General features: G+C 42.5%; 3 protein-coding genes and 1 long non-coding RNA gene across 8 annotated transcripts in view; 2 read left to right on the top strand and 2 right to left on the bottom strand.

The window, feature by feature from the left end:
- Positions 1-4489: 4489 nt before the first annotated feature.
- On the bottom strand, positions 4490-12629 carry SF3B6 (splicing factor 3b subunit 6). The gene is made up of 4 exons (XM_006050636.3): positions 12359-12629; positions 9552-9670; positions 4923-5061; positions 4490-4751 (listed from the first exon to the last, which is right to left on the bottom strand). The coding sequence occupies exons 1-4, from the start codon at positions 12386-12388 to the stop codon at positions 4662-4664; spliced, it is 378 nt and encodes a 125-aa protein (XP_006050698.1). The 5' UTR covers positions 12389-12629; the 3' UTR covers positions 4490-4661.
- A 474-nt stretch (positions 12630-13103) lies between these two features.
- On the bottom strand, positions 13104-19484 carry TP53I3 (tumor protein p53 inducible protein 3). Of its 4 annotated transcripts, none has more exons than XM_025261484.2 (6): positions 19348-19484; positions 18903-19240; positions 16501-16768; positions 15334-15546; positions 14254-14450; positions 13104-13469 (listed from the first exon to the last, which is right to left on the bottom strand). In XM_025261484.2, exons 2-6 carry the CDS (start codon positions 19038-19040, stop codon positions 13287-13289), a joined length of 999 nt encoding a protein of 332 aa, XP_025117269.1. In that variant the 5' UTR covers positions 19041-19240; positions 19348-19484; the 3' UTR covers positions 13104-13286. The 4 variants fall into 4 exon arrangements, with proteins under 4 accessions (XP_025117269.1, XP_006050696.1, XP_044782131.1 ...); XM_006050634.3 differs by having other exon boundaries at positions 18903-19045; positions 19348-19444; XM_044926196.1 differs by having other exon boundaries at positions 18903-19437.
- Positions 13447-16455, top strand: LOC123328597. Its single transcript, XR_006543521.1, has 2 exons — positions 13447-13586; positions 15391-16455. It is a non-coding gene; the product is annotated as an uncharacterized LOC123328597 (long non-coding RNA).
- A 951-nt stretch (positions 19485-20435) lies between the features above and the next one.
- FAM228B (family with sequence similarity 228 member B) overlaps positions 20436-23237 on the top strand; it is a 28833-nt gene continuing 26031 nt past the window's right edge. For both annotated transcript variants that reach the window (XM_044926194.2, XM_044926195.2), the window contains exon 1: positions 20436-20953. In XM_044926194.2, coding sequence (XP_044782129.1) covers positions 20626-20953 — 328 coding nt within the window. In that variant the 5' untranslated portion in view covers positions 20436-20625. The remainder of the gene's footprint in view (positions 20954-23237) is intronic.

Below are 23237 nucleotides of genomic sequence, written 5' to 3'. Positions count from 1 at the left end.
TGCCTGTCCATCCTTACTGAAGGTAGGAAGTGCTTTAAGTGTACTCAGACACTCAGTTGTGTTCGACTTTTTGTGACATCATGGACTGAGAGTCTGCCAGGCTCTTCTGTTCATGGGATTCTCCTGGCCAGAATATTGGAGTGGGGTGCCATTTCCTCCAGGGGATCTTCCTGAACCAGGGATCGAACATGCATCTCTTACGTCTGATGTATGTGGTCCTTAAAGGAAGTGTTTTAAGGACCACAGTCATTAAAGGAAGTGCTTTAAGGACCACATAAGTCAGTTGCCCTTGCGGAAAAGAATGGAAGAGAAGTAGCCAGGAGAGTGATATTATGTACTACAGGTTTCCCCACTATCCAAAAGTAGAAAGTACAGCATGCCTGTGAAACCTTTTGTAAGCTGAAATGGTGTGAAGTGAAGCAGTTACACCAGGGCACATCTTGCTAATGGATGCACAAAATAAATCAAGATAAGAGCACAGATGCTCACAGACTCAGTTCAAAGCTCTGACGGCTTGATGCTGAGATGCTGTATAGCTCATGGGGAAGGAGCTTGGGGGTATCAGTCACTGCTCAGGGTTCATGCTGCCTCTTAACCACTCTGAATGCTATTTTTGCTTTTCTCCTTTTTTCATAAAAGCAAAAATCCTCTGTGGATTTCTTTTGCATAGCGAAAACAGGTATTCATGTAGGTCTTTCCTAAAAGCAAAGTGGCATGAAGTGAACTTACAAAAGTTTATGTAGCATACATACCACTCTGATGTACCTATTGTACTTAGTGGGCCTTGTTCTAGTCTTATTTTTTTCTAATTTTAAAATAAAAACTACCACCAACCTTCTAAGCAGCCCTGCTGCTGCTGCTGCTGCTAAGTCACTTCAGTCATGTCTGACTCTGTGCGACCCCATGAACAGCAGCCCACCAAGCTCCTCTGTCTATGGGATTCTCTAGGCAAGAATACTGAAGTGGGTTGCCATTTCCTTCTCCACTAAGCAGCCCTACAAAGTACGTATTGCTTGCTACTTCTTTCACAGGCTCAGAATCCTCTTCTGAGTAACTGTAACTGAAGGAATACATTTTGTCCAAACCCCATAGCTTAGTCATCAAATGCTGGATTTGAGCACTTCAGGTCATCGATCATGAAATCTACATTTGGACTTAAAGAGATGCACTCCCTTCTTGGAAAAGATGGAAAAGTGCACTTTGTGCATCTAAAGAAATGATGATGTGTTATGCTTCAAAGCCATACACTCACTCACATTACTTGTGATAATAAGTGGGACATTACTTGTGATAATAAGTATGTACTTATTTTCATCTAGATTTGCTCTAACTTTACACTGGAGCATTACTTCTGAGAAGAATATATGATTCTGAACTTGTTTCTATCTATGCTACTTATTGGGAGAAGGCAATGGCACCCCACTCCAGTACTCTTGCCTGGAAAATCCCATGGATGGAGGAGCCTGGTAGGCTGTGTTCCATGGGGTTGCTAAGAGTCGGACACGACTGAGTGACTTCACTTTCACGTTTCACTTTCATGCATTGGAGAAGGCAATGGCAACCCACTCCAGTGTTCTTGCCTGGAGAATCCCAGGGACAGGAGCCTGGTGGGCTGCCCTCTATGGGGTCGCACAGAGTCAGGCGTGACTGAAGTGACTTAGCAGCAGCAGCATGCTGCTTATTAATAGTTTCATCTGCCTTTACTATAACTTACCGGAATTTCCAGTTAGGTTTTAAAACCAGGCCGCTGATTGATATGGGTTATGTATGTCAGGAGAGCCCATGGCAATGTTGCTAAGAGATTTTTTAGTTGGCATGAGTGAGAAAAGCTCTTGGCCATCGTCAGGGTTCTTCCGTCACTGATGTCTTAGAATTGTTTCAAGACGGAGGGAGGGGCAAGTGCTGTTAAGTTTCCTTCACAGACTTGTTGGTAACAAATCACAAAATGTGTCATGTATGTGATATGACACATCTTGGCTATTTTATCGATCCCTTTTGTCTCCAAAATGTCCTGGCTGTATTCCTCTGCTGAGGACTGATGAGCTAATGAAGAAGCAGTGCTTTAAGATGGAGAAAATGAAATGAGAAAGGGGCTACTTTGCTTTCAGTCACCAGTTCCTGTGCTTAGCTCTATGCTGGGACCAGACCAGTTAGAAGGTGCTACCCTCACTCCTTTCTGGGGTGTTTCCTTCAGAACATCTTGGTTCCTCGCTTTCCTCAGTGGTACAAAAGGCCTATGAGAATTCCTCAGAAGTCAGCCTGTATAAAAGATTATCATCATGTTTTCTGCTGTGACACCAATAAGGTAACTAAAAATAGCACCAGGGACCATTTCAGGTGCCCATTATGGAGCCAAGTAAATGATCTCAGTCTAGAGTACTCATAGCCGAGGTGGTAACAGGAGACACTAAGAGGAGGGGGGAATAAAAGCAAATACCTACTAGCTAGCACGTGGAGAGGGTAGGGCGCTAGGCTTCACAGGCCCGGCTTTACTGACACTCTTAAAAGATAACACAGAAAATTGCGATGCAATATGACAAGGGTTTGGGCATCATCCTGTGAGAGCCACCAAAAGTTGTTAAGCAAGAAGGTGATGATGAAATATATGTTGTGTCAGTCATTTTCAAACTTCCAGTCAATGAATTCTCTATTCATACAAAATCTTTCTTGGAAACTTGAAATCTAACCTACATGGATGTAAAGCAGCTCTGGCACATGTGTGTGTGTACATACATGCACATGAACACAATCATTCCCTTTTTTTTAAGCTCCCCAGGTGGCTTCGATGTCCCCCTGGATTTAAGAATTTTTTTTAAAATAAGGACCATTTTAAAAGTCTTTGTTAGAATATTGCTTCTGTTTTATGTTGTGTTTTTTTTTTTTGGTCACAAAGCATGTGGATCTTAGCTCTCAGACCAGAAATCGAACCCACATCCCCTGCCTTGGAAGGTGAAGTATTAACCACTGGACTGCCAGGGAAGTCTCGATTCCTTGTACTCTTAAAAGCATTTTGAGAAACCGCGCCCTCAATGTGTGGTGCAGAGGACTGGCTCTAACTATGTCCTCAGCATTTCAGTACAAACAGAAAACAGAGCAGGGGCTCAGGATGTGTCCCTGAATTAATGTTCTTGTAACATAACTGGAACTGGCTAAAAATTTCCAATTAGAGGGCATTTTTAAAAAACTCTTAACTTTAGGTCATGAAATTCAACTAACAGATATATAATCCAAATGACAGACCAGTTATAACTGTCAGGAATTCCCCCTTGTTACTAATTTAAAACAACTTATATTAGGGGCAAGTCAGTCTGTAGACAAACCACACTGTAAGTAGGTCTAATTTGTTTTCTCCTTACAAAAGTCTTTAGAAAATTCTTTTTATAAATACCTAAAAGCACACTGAGCATTACAAAAATAAGGAACTCATAAAAGCATCCATGAGAAAATTACAGCTGCGGCTCCTTTGTCATCTGCCTGCCCTTCTTAGAAATAAATGACTCTCTTCTGTTCTTTAACAGTGCTTTCAAAAAGCACTCAGACAGAGTTAATAAATAAGACAATTATTTCTTGATTTTCAATAGTAGGCTTTGAGAAGACAGTACAAAAAGTATAAAATAGTCTATTTTCTTACAGTAATGATAGATTTCAAAGCTAAATGCATTTAAAAGTAGAATAGGCTTTGTCCATTTAAATGATTCGGTGCTTGTACATTTCAAATTGATTTTGGGTTATAGTTATATACAAAACAATTAGTCCATGTTTCTCCATTTGGCCCATGGCTAAACTATAAAAAGAAAATTATAGCTATCTCCTCCAAGCTGCTGAGCTATGATGAATGTGGTAATAAACATACTATTTCCATGCCATGGGAGTTTGTGATTATAAGACTAAGCATTAAGTATTTTATTTATGGCAAAGATATACTATGAGCTAAGGTCCAAAATATACACAGACACTTATTAACTAAAGGGAAAGAATACATAAATACATCTTAGACATGTAACAACAAATACCACCACCCTGGCAGCTTGCTCTCACATTTCTAACAATGCATTATCATCTGAATGACCATTTCTAGAATAAACCTCTAAGGACAAGGGTACCAATACTGACAAAGGCATTTCACTAACTGTAAACCAAGTATCATTCAAATGTACTCATGTGGTTAATAAGTAGTTGATGTCAAAAAACATTTTATTCATTCACTCAAAATGATAAGCTTTGGGACCTACCTTCATTGAGTTATTATGTAGATTTCATTATTAATAGACATTCAATAAGGAACAATACTCTTAATAAGTTCCCCTCATGGCTAAGCACTGGATTGGTCACTGGTGGTATTGAGAATATCAAAAGGCCCCCATTCTCAAGAAGCTTGGTCTCTAGGACCACCTACTACTGAATAATTCTTGATATGGTTCAATTGCTGTTTTAGTATTATCTTTTTTTCCTGGTATAATATAGGAAAAATTTTGAGAAAACACTGACATGTTTTACCAAAAGCTACAAGTTTATTAACATAATATATTCTAACATATATCAGTTTCAAGTGGGTCTTTTTCAATCTCAAATAAGAAATCACAATATTCAGCATTAAAAAAAAAAAAAAATAGTGGTGGTCATTCACGGGTTTTAGTCCAAAGTGAAAATGCAGAAAACGTTTACTTTGGTGGATCTGTGTTGATGCCATATTTCTCCTTAAGAAGCTTCAACTGTTCTTCCTTCTTCTTTGTGTCCATCTTCTGAAATGCCTGAAAGTGTAGTAAGGACCAAAGTTAACAGTTACCAACCTACAGTCAAATGAATTTTACCAATAGCACTAGCTAGAAAAGAACTCTGGAGATACATCTCCCCTAATGGTACAACCCTCCACGAACTCTTACATGGGTTCCCCAAGTGATAAGAACTGTGGTTGTACTTACCCTGTTGGCATTATAGTACAAAACCACAAGGTATCTGTTACAAACATTGAATCCTGACAGGTGATCACATGCATTCTTGGCATCAAAGATGTCCTCATAGACCACATAAGCTGTTCCTCTAGTTTCAGGTGTGTTCCCCCTACAAAGTGGAATTGGACTTAATTAAAATACACATTTACCTGAAAACCTTTAGGGAAAATAGATATTATGGACAGGTATGCTGAATAAGCCTTTAATTTCTTGAATTAGGTAATTTTTAAGTACCATATCTCAGATGAAACTTACTATATTAAGAATACTAATATGGTTACTAAAACAAGAGCAGCAAAGAACCAGCTTGAAATGTTCAGTCTTCATGTTCACTACCCTACTAAGAGAGAGCAGTCCTCATGTTCACTTTCCTACTGCTCATACTAAGAATCAATTTTTAGTCTTACACTGGTAAGTGTAGTACCTTAGGAGTGATAGCTGTTATTACCAAGGATGTCTAGGATGCAGCTTTTCTTAATGTCCATTTATGTAACAGAAACAACACGTTTTGGTTATTTACCACACTAGTCCCTTGTTTCTAAAGATTTTGATTTTCTCCCTCACTCTAATTTTAGTTCCAATTCTTAAACACAAGACATTCTCCATCAATGTAGGGAACAAATGTTTCTGGGTAATATTTTACTAAAGCTTATAAAATCCATAAAAATAAATTTTGTGTCTGTGGCAGGAGTGGGGTTGGAAGGAAGCCCCTACCAAGAAGATGGCAAAATTAAAAACAGTCAACCACCATCCTTTATGACCAGGACAGGTGTCCTCCGATGTAAAGAGAGAGCTAATGTAGTTTCTTCCATTTTCCTTAGAAGATTCTTTGCCCTTTCAAAACAAGATTCAACTGCTAACCTTCAGACATTCACTTTTAGTTAACATCTGCACTTTTATGCATTACACAGCCCTCTGTAGCCAGGGAAAAGGGCTGGGTTTCTGGAGGGATTGGGTTTGAAGTGTCCTTGTTGGTGGGGTACCTGTGAGTCAGAGAAGAATGCTGGCAGGTGGCTGAACACAGAAGCTCATGGATATGGAGCTGCTTCTTGTGTAGGGAAGCTATAGGGCTGCCACCTCCTCTCCTCACACGGCTTCAGTTAGGGGAGCAGCTAGGGAAGAAGTGTGAGGAGCAACAAACTGCAGGTGGCAGATGGCCATGTGCTTATGAGTGGGGACAGCAGGCAGAGGTCCTGTTCAGCTTATGCTCCGGTAAGCTAAAGATGGATATCCCCTTGCCTTCATCTGAGTTCCAGCCACCCAATGCAACTGCACAGTAAGGTTTATCAACTGCCACGGTGACTGCACAGGGTCAAGGGAAGGCAGTGGGCCCACGGGAAGGGGAGGCACCTGCCTAGATTTGATCTAGGATGAGACTACAATTCTGGGCCCTGGTCAGAGCTTGTGCTTCCTGTAAAAGGGAGAGGTGTAGGGGGCTGAGGGGGTTGAAGGGTGCCAGGACCATAGAACGCTCTCACTTTGTCAGACTGCATGGGCCTGATGAAGAATTTTATTATACTCTTTACTCACTGAAAGTAACAACTTCTGACTTTTAACCATTTTCAAGAATGCTTATTTTTGAAATATTGGGGAATACTCAAAGGAAAAAAACACTGTTCCAAAGATTTTCCCCAAAAGTCCACTTAATTTTTATTTTGGAATAAAACCATTAAAAAAAAAAAAAAGTAAAAATTTAAGTTCCAAAAGGGCAAATAATTTTTTTTTTTTTTTTTTTTTATTTTACTCCTCCAGTTGCTATGCATACAGCAAGTGCTAATAAGCATCTGAAGGATGGAGATCTACTTTTTCCTATCAGTTCTCACACACATCTTTTTTCCAGGAAGCTAACAAAACAAGAGCATCTCTCTTTTTCCTCTTACATCTTCTTAGGAAGTAGAAGCAGGATAGGCACTAAACCCATTTTAAAGATGCTCCATCTCAAGTGCCCCAGCCCCTAATTATCAACCTAATATCTTGAAATCTACATTGTAATTTTAATTAAAAATATATACTTGGTACCTACTATTAATATATGTTAGGTGCTGAGTCAACAGTATTTTCTTTCTTTGGCCACACCACACAATTTACAGGATTTTAGTTCCCTGACCAGGGACTGAAACTGGGCCCTCAGCAGTGAGAGCTTGGATCTTAACCACTGGATCACCAGGGAATTCCTGCAACATTATTTTCTTGATCAATGGTAAAAGCTTAAAGTAAAAATAAGGAGATCTACTCATGGAACAACCTCTCTGAGCTTCAGCTGTTTCATGTGTCAAATAGTGACATCCTACCTCACACATGGTTTTAAAAAACAAAAGATGTAACAAGTATGAAAGAGCTTTAAAAAATTCAAAGCACGGAGAGTCTGCTACATGCCAGGTAAGCTGACAAATCAGCTGGGTTTGCCCAAGACTGTCCAGGTCTGGGCACTAAAAGTCCACTGTCCCAGAAAACTCCTTGGCTCTGGGCAAACTGAGAAGGCCACTCACCCTACTGCTGGGTGCCACAGAGCATGCCCACAGCTACAGCATAGGAAACATCTGTTCCTCAATCAATAACTTAGACCCAAGTTCTTGCACACCAAACTTTTATGAATTTATTCAACAAATATACATAGCGTTCTTTCTACATGACAGGTGCTGGAAATCCAATAGTGAAAAAGATGAGCATCATCCCTTCCTTCAAGGGGCTCTTTTCATGCAGGAGAAAGATAATATGTAAATAGATGTAAAACAGTTGCAGTTAATGAAAGATTAATGGGAAGATAGGGGTTACTTTAGCTGGGGTGGTCTAGGAAAACCACTCTGGCATTAAAGCTGAGATCTGAAGAATGAGGAGCCAGAAATGAGATGAGCTGGGTGGAAATCCATCCCAGACAGCAGTCTGAGAGTTCTAAGGCCCTGAGCTACTCTGCAATCTTTATCTTGACTTAACTCCACTAATCTCTTAATTGTGTACTATCAATAAATTTTGTTATACCTTCATAAATACACTGCCACTTTCTATATTATTCATTTACTTACAGGCACCAGGTGCTTAGCATGTGTCAGGCACAACAAGAGTTGTCAACATAAATGAAAAGAATATATGGTTACCTGCCCTGGAAGAATCCAAAGGCTGGCAGGAGCCACAAATGAGCACACAGTCAACAGCAAAACCATATGACAACTAAGAGAAGCAGCTATGGGAGCACAGAGAGGGGGTAGCTGATGCACATTGGGAAGGAAATACTCAAAGTGTGAACTATCTAATTTGATCCTCTGGGAAATTCTTCTAGAAAGATTTTATATCATAGATAAACTCCAGAAGGTTAACTATTTTGTTGTTTCATATGACTAGCAAGTACCCAGTGAATATTTGAACCTAGGTTATCATACTACCTCCATGTTAAAAGCTGAAAGGCACTATCCATTCAGATTATCTTCTATGTGAGGAAAAAGCCAGGCAACTTGTCTAGAGTCACATGACTCATTCTGAAGCAGAATCTTGTCTCCTGAACCCCAAGTCAAGGGATACCATTCTTGTATGTCTCAAACAGGAGTTCTTAACCTAGAGCTCATGTACCCACTGAAATCACGTGAAATGTTGTGTGTATTCTGCAGAAAGGGCCCAAAAGTTTTATCAAATTTGGAAAAAAAAGAGTTCCTTAAAAAGACAATTGGTCTGTAATACTTCATTTTCATTTCACTTTTGAGTACCAATGATGGTACATTTCTAGCTCTTCGTTTACTTTTTGGAGGAACAGCGATCACTGAAAAGGAGAATCCTCAAGATCTCACAGAGTTCTAAAAGCCAAGAAGGAACCGTCAAGTCATAAAAGAATTCCAATGGAAAATAAAACCTTTAGAAATCCTCTTAGATGGACTCCTAGTTAATTTGCTCACGTATACTAGTTAAAAGGACAGCAGCTGTGGTACTATGCAGAGATTCAATTTAGAATCACAAGATTTTATCACTAAAGAGCTGGGTGAAACTTGAAAAATACTGATACTTTTACTCTCTGAGCTTTAGTAGCCTCACCTGTGAAACAGACACCCTGTCTCTTCCACACAAGGTTGTAGTGTCAGTGATGCAAATAAAAGCACCTATTAGGACAAATGGCATACAGAAGATGTTCAACAGATATCATCTGAAGCCCCAATCTTTAGATTAAATTAAAACATGGATTTATAATTACTTTGCCCTATACTTCTACATCTTCAACAGAAAGGTGTAGTTGAAAAAAAAAAACATTTTTCTGTTACTTTTATATCTCTTTACACAACTTACTCAGAAATTTTGGAGTCAGTAAAGGAGACAGTAAAGACTGTTGAGAAAATTAAGAGTAACCACAGTAGAATACTTCTTTAAAATAGTAGGTATATAAAAAATGTCAGTTCTTTTTCTTCCCATCTGTTGCCTTCAAACCACTCATTACTACTTCATGCTCTCTATAATTTCACAACTACCATTCTTGGCTTTCACTCAGTTGGATCATGAGGGTCTCTAGGCTTAGTCTCTAGCCTCTTGGTAAGGCCCTCTGTCAGCTGTTAATTCTGAGATTATAAATTACACAATCATTTCTCCAAATGACATTTCAAAAGTTTCAGTAAGACTCACACTCTGATTTGACGAATAGGTCCATATTTCCCAAATATATCATACATTTCTTCAGCTGTGATTTTGTAAGGCAAATTTCTTATATACAAAATCCGATTTACTTCTGGTGGAAGTCGAATCTAAAATGAAAGATAATGGGTTATCATTATAATCAGAGGCAAGAGAGCTACTATTTGAAAAATTGTCTCATAATACATTCTAAAAAAAAAAGATACATAATTTTTATACACCAAGAGTAAGAACTGTAATCTGACATTAAAGAAAATGGAATGCTCTTGGGAAAAGCAACTGGATGCTGGTTATAGGGAGGGCTGTTAGTAGGAACTAATAAGAGGCTATTACAAAATCCAGGACTTCCATGGTGGTTCAGATGGTAAAGCGTCTGCCTACAATGTGGGAGACCCAGGTTCAATCCCTGGGTCGGGAAGATCTCCTGGACAAGGAAATGGCAACCCAATCCAGTGTTCTTGCCTAGAAAATCCCACAGATGGAGGAGCCTGGTAGGCTACAGTCCAAGGGGTTGCAAAGAGTTGGACACGACTGAGCGACTTCACTACTACTACACTACTACAAAATCCAGATTTTTAGTCACTACAGGTAAACAAAGCTATCCAACCTCATTTAAAAGTCCTCAATGCTACAGACATTTGTGGGGAAGAACAAGGGAACTGTTTCCTGGATAATAAAACTTCTACTGATGACCCTTTTCTGGTCTCAGAAACTTGTTCTATCAATGATCCCCTCTCTCCTTTGAATTTACAGCCTTTTCCTCACCATTGGCTTCTTTTATTCCTCACGTGAACAGTTGCTTATATACTCCCAATTGTCACACAAAACAAAACACTTTGGATCCCTCTTCATTCATTCAAATATTTAGTGAGCACCTTTGTTATACATATACATTAGGATTACAGAATGAAAGGGACAAAAAAGAGCTCTCTACTTACTATCCCATCTTGCTCCTTTTTCTTTTCTTTCAGTCAACCATCTGAAAAGATGCAGTGTATATACTCACTGCCTCTTATTCTTTACTTCATGACACTCATTAACCTACCACAATCTAGCTCTACCCAAGCACTCTGATGAAAATTGTTTTTATGCACTAAGACCTTTCACTTGCAGTGTTCAATTCTCATCAGCTCCTCTGAGGCTTCTGACACTGTTCACTATCACCTTCTTGACTATTCCTGACACTCTATCGCCTTGGATTCCTCCTAATTCTCTGGCTAGTAGTCCTCAGTCTTCTTTGGCCATTAAAATAGGATTTTCCAAAGAGTTTTACCTTTAGACTTCTTTTCTTGACTCTTCATATACTCCCCTTATCTCTACATTACTTTGGTCTCTTAACTACACATGCTTTCCACCCTAAGTCGATGACTCCCAAATATGTATCTCCAGTCCAGATTTCATTCTTGTGCTCCTTGTTAACATACTAATTACATACTGGACATTATTAATGTGCACAATAACTATTAAACCAGCATCTATTTCAGGCATTAACAATAAAGTGCTGTATAAGTGGAAGAACAAGATAACTTATTCCCAGCCCTCAAGCTATTAGTGGCGACAAATGGTAAACAAGTACAATCAAGTTTTAGACGTTAAGATTTAAGGTTCAGTTCAAGTAGATAATTAACACTGTCAGATAATCACAACATACTTTCTAGTAAATCCGCTTTCTAACTCTGCAAGACACTGTATCACATTTTCTCCTCTTTCCTCAAACCTTACCATCACCACTCCCTCTGACATCTGAGTTGAACTGTATCCTCTCTTCCCTGCTCATCCCAGATGATAACCTTGGCTCTTGCTTATTAGAGAAAACAGATAAAACCAAATGGTAAATGTCTTACATTCAATCTTCATTTATCCACATTCATCCACTTTCCCTCTCATTGCTATGATAACCCCTCACCTACCCAAACTACTGAATTTAACCTATCTTTCTCCTGCAACACTGGCATATAAGGTGTATCACACATCTTTAAAATAAAGCTAACTGTCATCCAACGTCTATGTACATACATGAAAACTTGTGGAAAAGCTATCTCCATTTTCTCAATTTCTACCTTTTTTTCATCCCACCGTATTCCACGTTTATCCACTGAAATGATTATTATCGAAGTTACCAGAAATCTTCACCTCACCATATTCAATTATGTCTTCACCTTAGTATACCTCACAGAAACTTAAAGCTGACCACTCTATTGAGACAATTTTTCTTAGGTTTCCATAACACCCCACTCCCTAATATTACAAAGTAAGCAGCAGGTCTTTTTTTTATTATTATTATTCATTATTGTATCTCCAGTACTTAAGACTAGTGTCTGGCACATAGTAAGTGTTCAAAAAATATGACTGACTTATTGGATCCTCCCTCAAGTCTGGAACATACTAAGGTGCTCAAAAAATATCTTTGAAAACATTAATGAAGGATCCAAAAACTCCATAATCTGAAGATACTTCCAGGTTCCAGCTGGAAAGCCTAAGTGATTTATGGGGGGGTTCAACTGCGCTACTGACTTTTAGGCCGAGGAGAAGATCCCGATGCCAGATTCCAGGTACACGCGAAGCAACTTAGGCTGTTAACACTATCACTGACAGTAAGATAACAGACTCAAAAGCAACAGTGACGGAAATATGACTCAAGGAGCACATTTCTAAGGTCGGGGCCAGGATGAAATCTCCCCTCTGACAGGTAACTTCTGATCCTTCCCCCCGAAGGGACAAAGGAGGGCCAAGAATGCTCTCTGGTCACGCCAGCAGCCAAGTGCTCCCCTTCCTTGGCAGAAGTCCCCGACACTCACGTTCGCCCTCTTGGCCGCTTGCATCGCCATCTTGGCGGGCTGATGAAGTTACAGCAGCAAAGACTTGAATTTCTCCGCACTCCTCTGGAGCTCGCTCACTTTCGAGCGCAACAAGGCATCAGATCCAGGACATCAACATCCAAACCCCGCCGGAAGCTGTTCTAACTCGACGGAATATCACCGGCTCACGCCGGAACGTGCTGACGTAGCTACTCTTACAAATAAGACTCCAGAGCAAAATAGGTCTGAGGTACTTAACGAGGCCGGAAGGTTGAAAGGCGAAAGTCCAAGGCACTTCCGGCTCTGAACCGGAAGGGGCGGGACTTGGGCTTAAGAAGTGTTCCGGTCGGGGAGACCCTGAACTAAGGAAGTTGTCTGGAGGGGGCGAGGCCTGAGGAGAGCTCCGCAGGGCGGAAGCGGGCCTCGCTAGGTGGGTCTGCACCCTGGTGAGTTGTGGGAGAGGACCGGCAGTGGAGTGGGGTCCCGGGCTGCAGGCCGCGCGCTACGTGCGAGGGGACGTGTGCATGCGTCCGGGCCTCTGACAGTGCGCGAAGCCGAATCTGCAGGGTTCTGGCTGATTGTGTTGTGGCCGACACTGTATGTGGTACTCAGAAGCCCTGGCGCTAGCGCAGGCCCCAGAAATTGAGCATGAACCGACCAGGCCTCTACTCTCATCTCCCCGACTATGCCTGTCCTGACTCCCACCTCGCCTCCCAGCCGGCGACCGCAGTCCACGCGCCACTCGTCAAGTCCACTCTTTATTTCCTTAGACCAGCTTTATACTGATAATTTGAGGAGGCTGCGGGAGAAATAGGGGGTTACAGGCGAGCCTGGAGTGGCGCCCGGTCGCCTGACTGTGTACAGAGTTTTCTCCAAGTTTGCTATCGGAAGACTGGAGAGGTAGCCTTGTCTTGTACTATCCCCTTCTTCACTGGGGCAGCTCCAGGACGATTTTGCCCACGTTCTTGTTAGTCTCCATGTACTCATGGGCTTCTTGAATTTCAGCCACGGGGTAGACTCTGTCCAGAACCGGCAGTAAGCGTTGAGGGCCCTCCGTGGAGAAGTGGGGCAGAATTTGCTCTGTGAAAGCCTTCACCAGCATCTGCTTGTACTTAAGATAAGGAAAAGAAGACCATCAGTCTGGACGGAGGCATTTCTTTGTCACTCCCCACCCTGCTTAGCGTTTATGCTTTCTCTGAAACTTGTACACCTCTGAAGTCACACAAGGGTATGTAATAATCACCTCACTCCTAGCATGTATGTGCATGCCTCTAGATTTGTAAGCTCGGTTCTGTACCAGGTTAAGATCAAGCCTGGAGAAGATATTAGTGTCACTGAAAGCTGAAGGACTCTTTTTAAATAAAGACTTCAAGCAGGAGGCAGCCATAGAGAGGACTTATATAGGCTCAATTCAAAAGAGATGCTTAATCCCTGTTATCCCCCAGCAGGTGTGAAACCCTGTGAGGAAACATTCCCAAAGGTGGCACCTGCTGGAATGCCACACGATTTCAGGAATGTATAAACTGTTAAAGGTAGAAGCTTACTAACCTCACTTACCTAAGAGGTTTTCTTAGCACACTGAGAACAGTTCTGCCTTTGCAAACAAAAATCTTGGTACTGTTAGAAATATTTCCTAATATAGTCAAGGCTTTGTTCATTTTATGTGAAGTTTACGTACTATATTAAGTATTAGCCACCCTCTTTCCAAGATGTTGAGGCTTTCATCAACCGATTTTAATTAGTTCTTGAAATTGGGTTACCAGTTTATCCACAGGGGGGCAAATTTCTACAGGCTCTCCAACTTAATATGTGATCCTTTCTCAGGATTATGTGAATGAATCACACTTTTCTGGATAATAGTTAAATCACATGTTTTATTTCCACCCATCACTCACCTTTTTGTCCCTAGATCTTAGAAGACTGGTGATCAGACTTCCCCTTTTAAAAAGTAGCTTTGAAAACAGAGGCCCACTGATGGCAGCTCCTCCCAGCAGACCATAGAGAACCCAGCGACCATCAAGAGCCAGGCAGTTGACGTTTTTCTCCCAGTAGGAGCCGCCTATGCAGTCTAGAATGAGGTTGACTCCAGCACCTTTCACATGAAACACAGATTTGTGATGCTAGTCAGAATCAGAAAGATTAGTGCAAAAGAAGATTACATGGCATATTTGTGGAAATATGGGTATAAATATATACAAGTGCAAGCAGTAAATCTATAGGTTGGAACCCTGAGCATTGCTTATAGAACCATGGTTGTAAATGGAGTTGAGAGAGCTGAAGTGTATCATATATATGTGATATAGTTCATATTTTATGATCCCTGCCACAGCAAGAGGGAAATGGGACAATACCATGATCTGGTATTTTCCCTGACCTCCACATAAGTAGAGACCCACTGGCACCCAGGGGAATAGGGGAGATCCACCCCAGCCTACAGTTATCTAAGTTATGAAGTGTCTGCACAGGGTTCTCTGAATCATGGCTTTGCTAGCTTTCTTTTTAACTCTCTTTTTGATTCTTGTCAAAAAATGGAATGGGATGAGCCAAATATAAACAGATTTGGCTCTGGAATATAGAGGCATACACATCTACTTACCCACTTAGGGAGCTACCTACCAAAGCCTACTATGACCAGCTCCAAACTAGTTTCTACCCCTACCTCCTTTTAATTCAATACAGAGTGCCTAGTTGGGAAAAAGAGGTCCTGAGTAATTGCAGGCCAACTCTGTGTGATTATCCCCTTTGTAAAAAGCATATGAATCATATCACTTACAAGAATGCCCATGAAAATCACCTTAGTCCTAAATACTGCCTGCCTGTCTCCAATGGTCAAACAGTAGAGTACTAGAATTTGGCCTGGGCAGGTGTTGTGCTTTTAGCAGAGGGAAAACAGATTCAGAAGCAACTCTGTGGCTGGTGAGAATTTTATTTAATTATCTCTGAAACTCCTGCTGAACTGCAGAAGCTTTGTTTACCTTTAGTGAATTTCAGTGTTGCTTCAGAAAAATCCTCTTCTTTGTAATTGAATCCAGCAGCTGCTCCGAGCTTTTCTGCTATTTGAAGCTTCTTCTGGGAACCAGCTGTGACCAGAGGAGTAGCCCCAGCCATCCGGGCAAGTTGGATGGCAGCTGTGCCCACACCGCTTGCTCCTGCATGGATTAGCACAGAGTCTCCAGCCTGAACATTTCCTGTGATAGAAAGTATAGGAACCATGTTCTTTACTTTGCAACTGCTGTACCTTTACCACATAGGTTTATTCTACCGTGATCACCTGGCCCTGGAACCACCAAATGGGAAATCTCTTGCTGTCTTTTTTAAAAATTATTTTTATTTATTCATTTGGCTGCATTGTGGCATGCAGGATCTTTGATCTTCGATGCAGTATGCAAATTATTATTCGTGGCATGTGGCATCTGGTTCCCTGACCAGATTGAACCTGGGTCCCCTGCATTGGGAATGTGGAGTCATAGCCACTGGACCACCAGGGAAGTTCTCATCCTTCGCTTGAGAGTGAAGCAGCCAATCTCACCTTGATGCTCTTAGGCCACCTTGGTATGCCTTTTGTCCATCACAGCTCTACCACCCTTCAAGTCCTTCTATTCCAGAAAGCCTTCTCTGACCTTCGCCCATACCAACCTTTCTCACCTTAAGCTTCTGTTATAGTTTGTAGTTAGAGACAGGGCCACCCTTCCAAACACTGTGGTTTTCTTCCCAGTTACACTGATTTCCCCAAAGGCAGAGACCCTCACGTGAGCTCTTGGCTGGCCTCCGTGGGAATGAGGAGGAATTAAAGAGTTGGTTGAATGGCTCCCTCTGCTGCACTAGGGCTCTCAGAGAGCTTAGCAAGACTGAGAAGCAGGGACTACTACTGGGCTTACAGTGTGAAGATGCACACAGGCCTTCTATCCAGTGCTCACCAGGTTTTCTATCTGCTAACCATGATTTTCAGCCTCAATATCAAGCCATTGCTACATAGTATGAGGATCTGATACTAAGTAGGGGGTGCTGGGGTTGGCTGTTGCTCAGTGGCCAGATCAAAGCTTCCCTTCAGGACTGCTGGGTTTTGAGGTGGCTGAGTTATGAATAAATGAATAAATGGAACTATGCTGTATGGAGTGAGCATGGGGTGCACTGGTCCTTACCCACAAGATGTAATAGCTGGAAGGCAGTGAGCCAGGCCTCTGGGATGGCTGCAGCCTGACACATGGTGAGCCCTGCTGGGATGGGCATGAGGAGCTCTGCAGGGACAGTGACATACTGAGCCTGGCCCCCGCCAGACAGCAGAACCATGGCTGGGTCCCCGACCCTCCAGGGTCCCTGGCAGCCAGCTCCGAGCTCTGCCACATGTCCAGATGCCTCAAGTCCCAAAATGTTGCTGGCTCCTGGAGGTGGGGCATAATGGCCTTGTCTCTGCAGAAAGAGGACACACTAGGTAGTAAGCATGATCAGAAATCTGTGTCAGCATCCTTGGCCTTCCCATAGCTCCCCTCCTCCCCCTTTAAGACAAAATTCAGGGTAAAATTAGGTTTTTTTAAGTCAAGAAAAAAGAGAGGGGAGGTAATTTGTTTCATACAAATAAGAGACTAGGTCCCATAATCAGTGGATGTCTAACTTGTGGTATCACTTCAGTCCTTGTATCATCTAAACCCCTTGTTTTACAAATGAAGAAACTGAGGCCTGGTCAGGAGAACCAGGGTAACAAAACAAGTTAATAGCAAGACTAGTAACTAAACCATGGGCTTCCTAATGATATATCTCATATATCAAGTGCCAGGCTCTGTACTCACGCCTCACAATTGCCAGAAGCCTGAGACCAGAGGGACTGAACTAGGAGTGTGCGTCAGAACAACTTGAGATGCTTTTTCAAAGTATACATGCCTGGATCCCTGCCTTATTTATTTTGAATAAGTGCCCCTGTGATTCTGGTGTACATTTCTTAATCACTTCAAAAAATGCAGCTGGCCCAGTTTAGTGCTTCAAGAAGAAGTTGGAAGAAAATTCTTAAGAGCACTGCCCCCTGCCAGCTCTGGAACCCTCAGAGTGGAAAGAATACAGACTCAGAATCCTTAAGACAAAGACCTCAATCTGAATCACTGCTCCCCTCGTTACTAGTGTGTGGCTTTGGGCTCACTGCTGAACCTCTCTGACTCTCAGTTTCTTTATCTGTAGAGTACAAATGGTGTACAGGACTGCCTGAGGAGCAGTTAGGATTCCTGATTTTCACCCAGGCGGCCCCGGTTTGACTCCTGGTGTGAGGATGCCAACCTTTGAGGCGGGGCTTCCCTAGTGGCTCAGACGGTAAAGAATCCACCTGCAATGTAAGAGACCTAGGTTCTGAAAGGTTGTTGCTGAACCACGAAAGACGCCAGGATTCTTGGCCTCCGGAAGAGAGGAATTCAATCCAGGGCCAGTGACGAGGCTTGATCGCTCAGAGCTTTTGTGTAATAAAGTTTTATTAAAGTATAGAAGAGATAGAGAAAGTGTCTGACACAGACATCAGAAGGAGGCAAGAAGAGTGCCCCCCTGCTAGTCTTTAGCCGGATGTTATATAGCTACTAGCAAGCTGTTAATTATAGAAAGGAGATGTCTCAAAATCAGCACCAAGCCCCTCACCCACAGCATGCCTTTTGAGATAACATTGGCACCAGGTGAGTCATCCCGGGCCATAAAACCAAAATCTTGAAGAAAGACATGTTTCCAAGTAAATACATAGTTTCATTAACAGATTAGGAGAGCAATGTATGAGTAAAACATGCAGGTTTGTCAAGTCGGTTCTGAGTCTTAGGTTCTGAATCTTAGGCAGAACAGACTTGAAAGACAGAGTCTAGGGTAAATACATAGTTCATTAACATAGCTTAAACATTTCTATAAGAAAAACGCATTGGTTAGCTTAAGGTTTGAGAAAAGTTCAGGTGGAACCAGGTTTCATTATGGCAACACAGAATTTTAAGAGAAACTCTTAAAATTTGTATAGAGAAGGGAAAAAAACTAACACTTGTTTGTTTCCTCTTGCCACTTAAGAGAGAGATAAAAATTGTCTGACACCTGAAGCCTATTTCCTCCATTTGGAGACCCCTGGCCTTCCTGCCTGTTATCCTCTCAGTCCAATCCCGGGTCAGAAGGATCCCCTGGAGAAGGGAATGGCAACCTACTCCAGTATTCTTGCCTGAAGAATCCCGTGGACAGAGGAGGCTGGTGAGCTACAGTCCATGGGGTTGCAAAGAGTCAGACAAGACTGAGCTGACGCTTTCACTTTTTCACTTTCAAAGGAGATACAGGGAGGTCTAACACCCAACCCCGCCAACACATCTGGAAGCCTGAGCGGACAGACAATGGAGTGACACAGGGTGGCCTCTGCTGTGCACATACCCCTTTATTTTGTGTAAACAAGGGAGGCTAAATGGTTCTAGTTACAGAACCCCAGCGAAGCAGGTCATGATGAGCGTTTAATGGCAGTGCCTAGTCTCCTTCATCTGTCTGGTGAATGTTTATTAAAGACTGCGTTGCCCTGCTCAGTCCCAGTTGCTGCCAGACCCCTGGGTACCTGGAGTAAGTCCGCCCTGTTCAGGCCGCTGGCTGCCACCTTCAGGAGGACTTCACCCTCGCCTGGGCTGGGCTTGGCCACTTCCTTCAAGTAAAGATTTTCTGGTCCTCCCGGCTTGTCACAGTGCACAGCTATCATGGTCTCTGAGGACGCACAGGGTATAGCAAAGTTCTTTCAGGGGCCCAGCGCCCCGCTGCCGGCCGGCGGCCTCCCTCAATCCGTCTGGCCGTGGGCCCCTTCTCTCTTTCCAGCAAGGTCCCTGCCGCCTCCAGGCCAACCCCGCGCGGAAGGCTCCGGCTGGGGTGGGGGTGTGCAGGGAGGCTGGCCGCACCAACCGGCTGCGGGCGGAACAGGAAAACACTGAAGAGCATGAAGCAATTTTCACTCCCTCTGAGCTGGAATCTCCCACCTGTCTGGATCGCTAGAACCTGTGTGAGCTCCTTACTTGCTCAAGGCCCTGCCCCTCTGCTGCTGTTGCTGCTGCTTCAGGTGACAGGGCGCGGTCCTGAGCGCCCGGCGGGTCCTAGGAGGTGGAAGGCTGCACTCTGGGTAGTGCAGGGGGTGGGGTTGCCCAGAATCAACCCTCCCCTTCCTCCTCTCCCTTGAAAATGCAAAGCTAGTGGCGGCAAATCAGAGATTTGTGAATTTTGAGCCTCTGGAATCTAGTCCTTCGCTTGGTTTAGCGTGAAATGCTGTTACAGCACTCAACTTTGAGAATCATTCCCTCTAAGGGAACTAGAACCGGAACTCTTGGCGGGCGACGGGTCCGTTTCCCAGCCTGGCCAGGCTTTTGGCCGGTTTGTGCTGTCGGTCTCTTTCTGCCCTTGGTCTCTGGAGTAAGGTGGGCAAGCAGGGTGCTTCTGAGAAAAAAGAGAGGAACACTGGGGGGAAAGGGAAGATAAAAGCAGTCCTGGGAGTCTTTAAACTTCTGTGGTTTCTCCTGTCTTTCCTGAGGATGAGGGAATGGCCCCTGGAAGATGCTGCCCAGTGAGGCAATTTAGCCTGGTTAAATAAAAGCCGTATAAATGCCTATTACATCAGGGTTTCTCAGCCTTGCCACAGTTGACATTTTGGACAAAATAATTTTTTGTTTTGAAAGACTTCCCAGTGCAGCCTGGGGTGTTTAGCAGCACCCCTAGATACCACTAGGGGTATCACCCACTAGATACCAACAGCGCCCTTCTCGGGTTGTGACAATAAAAAATGTCTTGACATTGCCAGATATCCCCTGGGTAGCAAAAAAAAACGCCTGCTCCTGGTTACAAGCCACTGGATTAGAAGAATATACATGTATGTGCACCTGTATAAAAAGATAGGTAACTTTTTTTTTTTGCAGTGCCTTATAATTTGCCTCTTCACATGTGTTCTCTTATTTGAGTTTTATGACACCTATGGCACCCCACTCCAGTACTCTTGCCTGGAAAATCCCATGGACGGAGGAGCCTGGTGGGCTGCAGTCCATGGGGTCGCTAGGAGTCGGACACGACTGAGCGACTTCCCTTTCACTTTTCACTTTCATGCGTTGGAGAAGGAAATGGCAACCCACTCCAGTGTTCTTGCCTGGAGAATCCCAGGGACGGGGGAGCCTGGTGGGCTGCCGTCTATGGGGTCGCTCAGAGTCGGACACGACTAAAGTGACTTAGCAGTAGCAGTAGCACTAAAAAGGAATTGAGATGTATCAACAGAAAGATTGATTTGGTTTCAAGGGGCACATAGCTGATGAATGTCAGAGCCAGGAATCAAACTATCTTGTGGTCCTGCCCAAGGCTCTAGAGTAGAAGGAAAGACTGCCTGGGGCAACCATCTGTCCCATCAATTACAAACTCCCCTTCTCTTTATTTACATCCCTCTCCTGAGCATTCTTGCAAGAAGGCTACCCAAATTACATATTTTTTATAAGGCCTGTTTTCCAGAAACGCCTGTCAGCCACTGTCCCTCCTCGTCATCTGTGTCAAAACCACTATTGCAAGAAAAGAGACAGAAGAAGCCCAACAGTGTATTCAGAGGGAAGGTTCAAAAGGCCAAAGGAGGCCTTTTCTGGAAACTTTGTGGTGGGTATTTCTTGCTACTTTTTTGGGGGGTAGGCTCTAGTGTCTCAGACCATGTCCCAGGGAGGGCAGGAACTTATACTGCTGACTCCCTGATAATTAAAGAATAAAACCCAGGGGACTTCCCTGGAGGTCCAGTGGTTAGGACTTTAAGCTTCTCACTGGTGGCATGGATTCCACCCCTGATTGGGGAACTAAGATCCCACAAGCCACACAGAGCAACAGGCCTTATGAAAATATGTTAATTGTCCGTCTCTGAGGACACTAACCTCCCAAAGGGTCAATAGAGAGCTCTGCTGGAAACCACAAAAACAGGTTGATTTTCCTTAAAACATCCCTGCTCCAGCCCTTTTGTCAAAATATAAGTTGTGGAATTGGGTGGTAAATTTTAGATGACTGGTTGCTGCGGCAGTATTCCACAGTCCACATCTCTGGCCTTAGAGGGACTCCCCACAGGTTCATGTTTTAGCAGAACAAGCAAGATCTGTGTTAGGAATGAGGTGGAAGCATGTGTCCCAGAAACCCAGCTGATGTGAGGGTACAGCTGCTGCTGCTGCTCATCCTGAAAGTTAAATGGGGGTGAGGGCATAATCTCTCCCAGATGTCCTCTGAAGGGTTCTGCATAAACCAGCAGCTTCTGTGGTAACCAAGCCCAGCTTGGGCAGCCCATCAGCTCAGTGACGACAACTGGTCCTTGTCTAGAGGAGCTGGGGCAGATCATCTCTGGATACCATGCCAACTTCTGTGCCCGCAGGACTTTGTCTGGGCTCTTCCTCCCCTCTCTCCATGGGCACTCCACCTTGAGGTTGGAGGGCAAAGACTCAGGAAGGCCCTAGGAAAGGAAAGAGCTTGGAGTCAGCTTGGTGGGGCTGCCTGTTTGGTTACCTGCCTCTGCCATCTTCCTGGGGACCCATCTGTATGACTCAGGGCCCAAGACAGTTCTTACTCCAGGCAGTGGTCTTCATCAATAGACAAAAAGCATTTTTAAAAGCTGCGTTCCCCATATTTTAAAGTCGATATCTAAAATCTTTCATCTTACATTTAAGGTAGTACAAAAGATGATTTCTGGTCATAAATACTGACATTTAAAACTCATATCAGGCTTTTAAATATATCAAGTGGAGTTGGATTTTAGAGCAATTTGATACTATAATCATCCACTAAAAAGTACCCAAACAAGTTCTTTAACAGTTGGAAATTTTAAAATTTCATTTTTTCCCAATACTTATATTTTCATTCTGCATAAAAATTATATCCTGCTATATTTTATGCTTTATTGATCATTCTTATCTGCAACAAAATATATGTAACCTGACATTAGTTTAAAATTTTCTGTGATTGTAAGGCTATAAAATGTTAAATTTCTTCTGGATTTACTTATCATTACAATATTATTAGTTCACAGCTGATCAAAACATTATTTTGAATTACTTTTATGTTATTTAGAGTATTATTTTAGGGGAAGTCCCTTTCAGTCCAGTGGTTAGGACTCTCTGCTCTCACTGCTTAGGTCCCAGGTTCTATACCTGGTCAGGGAAATAAAAATCCCACAGGCTGCATGGCATGGCCAAAGTAAAAGTATTATTTTAAATATTAATAATTATTGAATATAAAATTTTTATTGGACCATTGGTGGGGTTGAATTTTTCCAAATAATTATGTCATTTGTGGATGAATATTAATTATTGGTTGAATGAGACTGGTTTTAGCATTAATCTTTTTCATTTTTATGGACAAGCTCTGAGAAATCTAATTTGCATAAATTAGAATGGAAAGAAATTTCTTTATAGGAATGTCAGCCAATTATTTGAATATCTCTGAGTTATATGATAAAAACCATATAAGGATTTATCATCAAAAATTCTTTTCAGTGATGTATTAGCTGGCAACTTAATTAAGTCTTCCTTCAATTTTGTTGAAAGCAAAGATTTGGAAACCATTCAACCTGTAAGGGATTAGTTACCCAGTCATATGTGTCGTTCTCAGCTTCTGGGATTATTGCCAGCAAAGCTTTGCAAAGATTTATCAAATGATTATTAATATTTCTGCTTGTATTTCTTAGAGGCCCCTTGTTTAAACTGATATATTCAGGAGGATGTGGAAAGTAAAAGTGTTAATTCCAATACACTTTTCTGCTAAGACAATTCTTTGGACCAAATCCTTCTAAATATGTTTGTATTTGAGGGGGAGGGATGAACTGGTAGATTGGGGTTGACATATACACAGTACTATGTATAAAATAGAAAACTAGTAAGAATCTACTGTATAGCACAGGGAACTCTACTCG

Source organism: Bubalus bubalis, chromosome 12 (genome assembly GCF_019923935.1).
Source record: "Bubalus bubalis isolate 160015118507 breed Murrah chromosome 12, NDDB_SH_1, whole genome shotgun sequence".
NCBI lineage: Eukaryota > Metazoa > Chordata > Mammalia > Artiodactyla > Bovidae > Bubalus > Bubalus bubalis.
The sequence above is the reverse complement of the archived record's forward strand: the minus strand, read 5'-3'. Positions and strand labels throughout refer to the sequence as shown.

Excerpts from the sequence above, each read along its gene's own strand:
- TP53I3 (XM_025261484.2), bottom strand. The coding sequence starts at position 19,040 with ATGATAGCTGTGCACTGTGACAAGCCGGGAGGACCAGAAAATCTTTAC. Across the intron at positions 16,769-18,902 it reads ACAGGGCGGACTTACTCCAG|AGACAAGGCCATTATGCCCC; the intron begins GTACCCAGGGGT and ends CTCTTTCTGCAG. Across the intron at positions 13,470-14,253 it reads TAAGATCTAGGGACAAAAAG|TACAAGCAGATGCTGGTGAA; the intron begins GTGAGTGATGGG and ends CCTTATCTTAAG.
- SF3B6 (XM_006050636.3), bottom strand. The coding sequence starts at position 12,388 with ATGGCGATGCAAGCGGCCAAGAGGGCGAAC. Across the intron at positions 9,671-12,358 it reads AAGCGGCCAAGAGGGCGAAC|ATTCGACTTCCACCAGAAGT; the intron begins GTGAGTGTCGGG and ends CTTTCATTTTAG. Across the intron at positions 4,752-4,922 it reads TGTACTATAATGCCAACAGG|GCATTTCAGAAGATGGACAC; the intron begins GTAAGTACAACC and ends CTACACTTTCAG.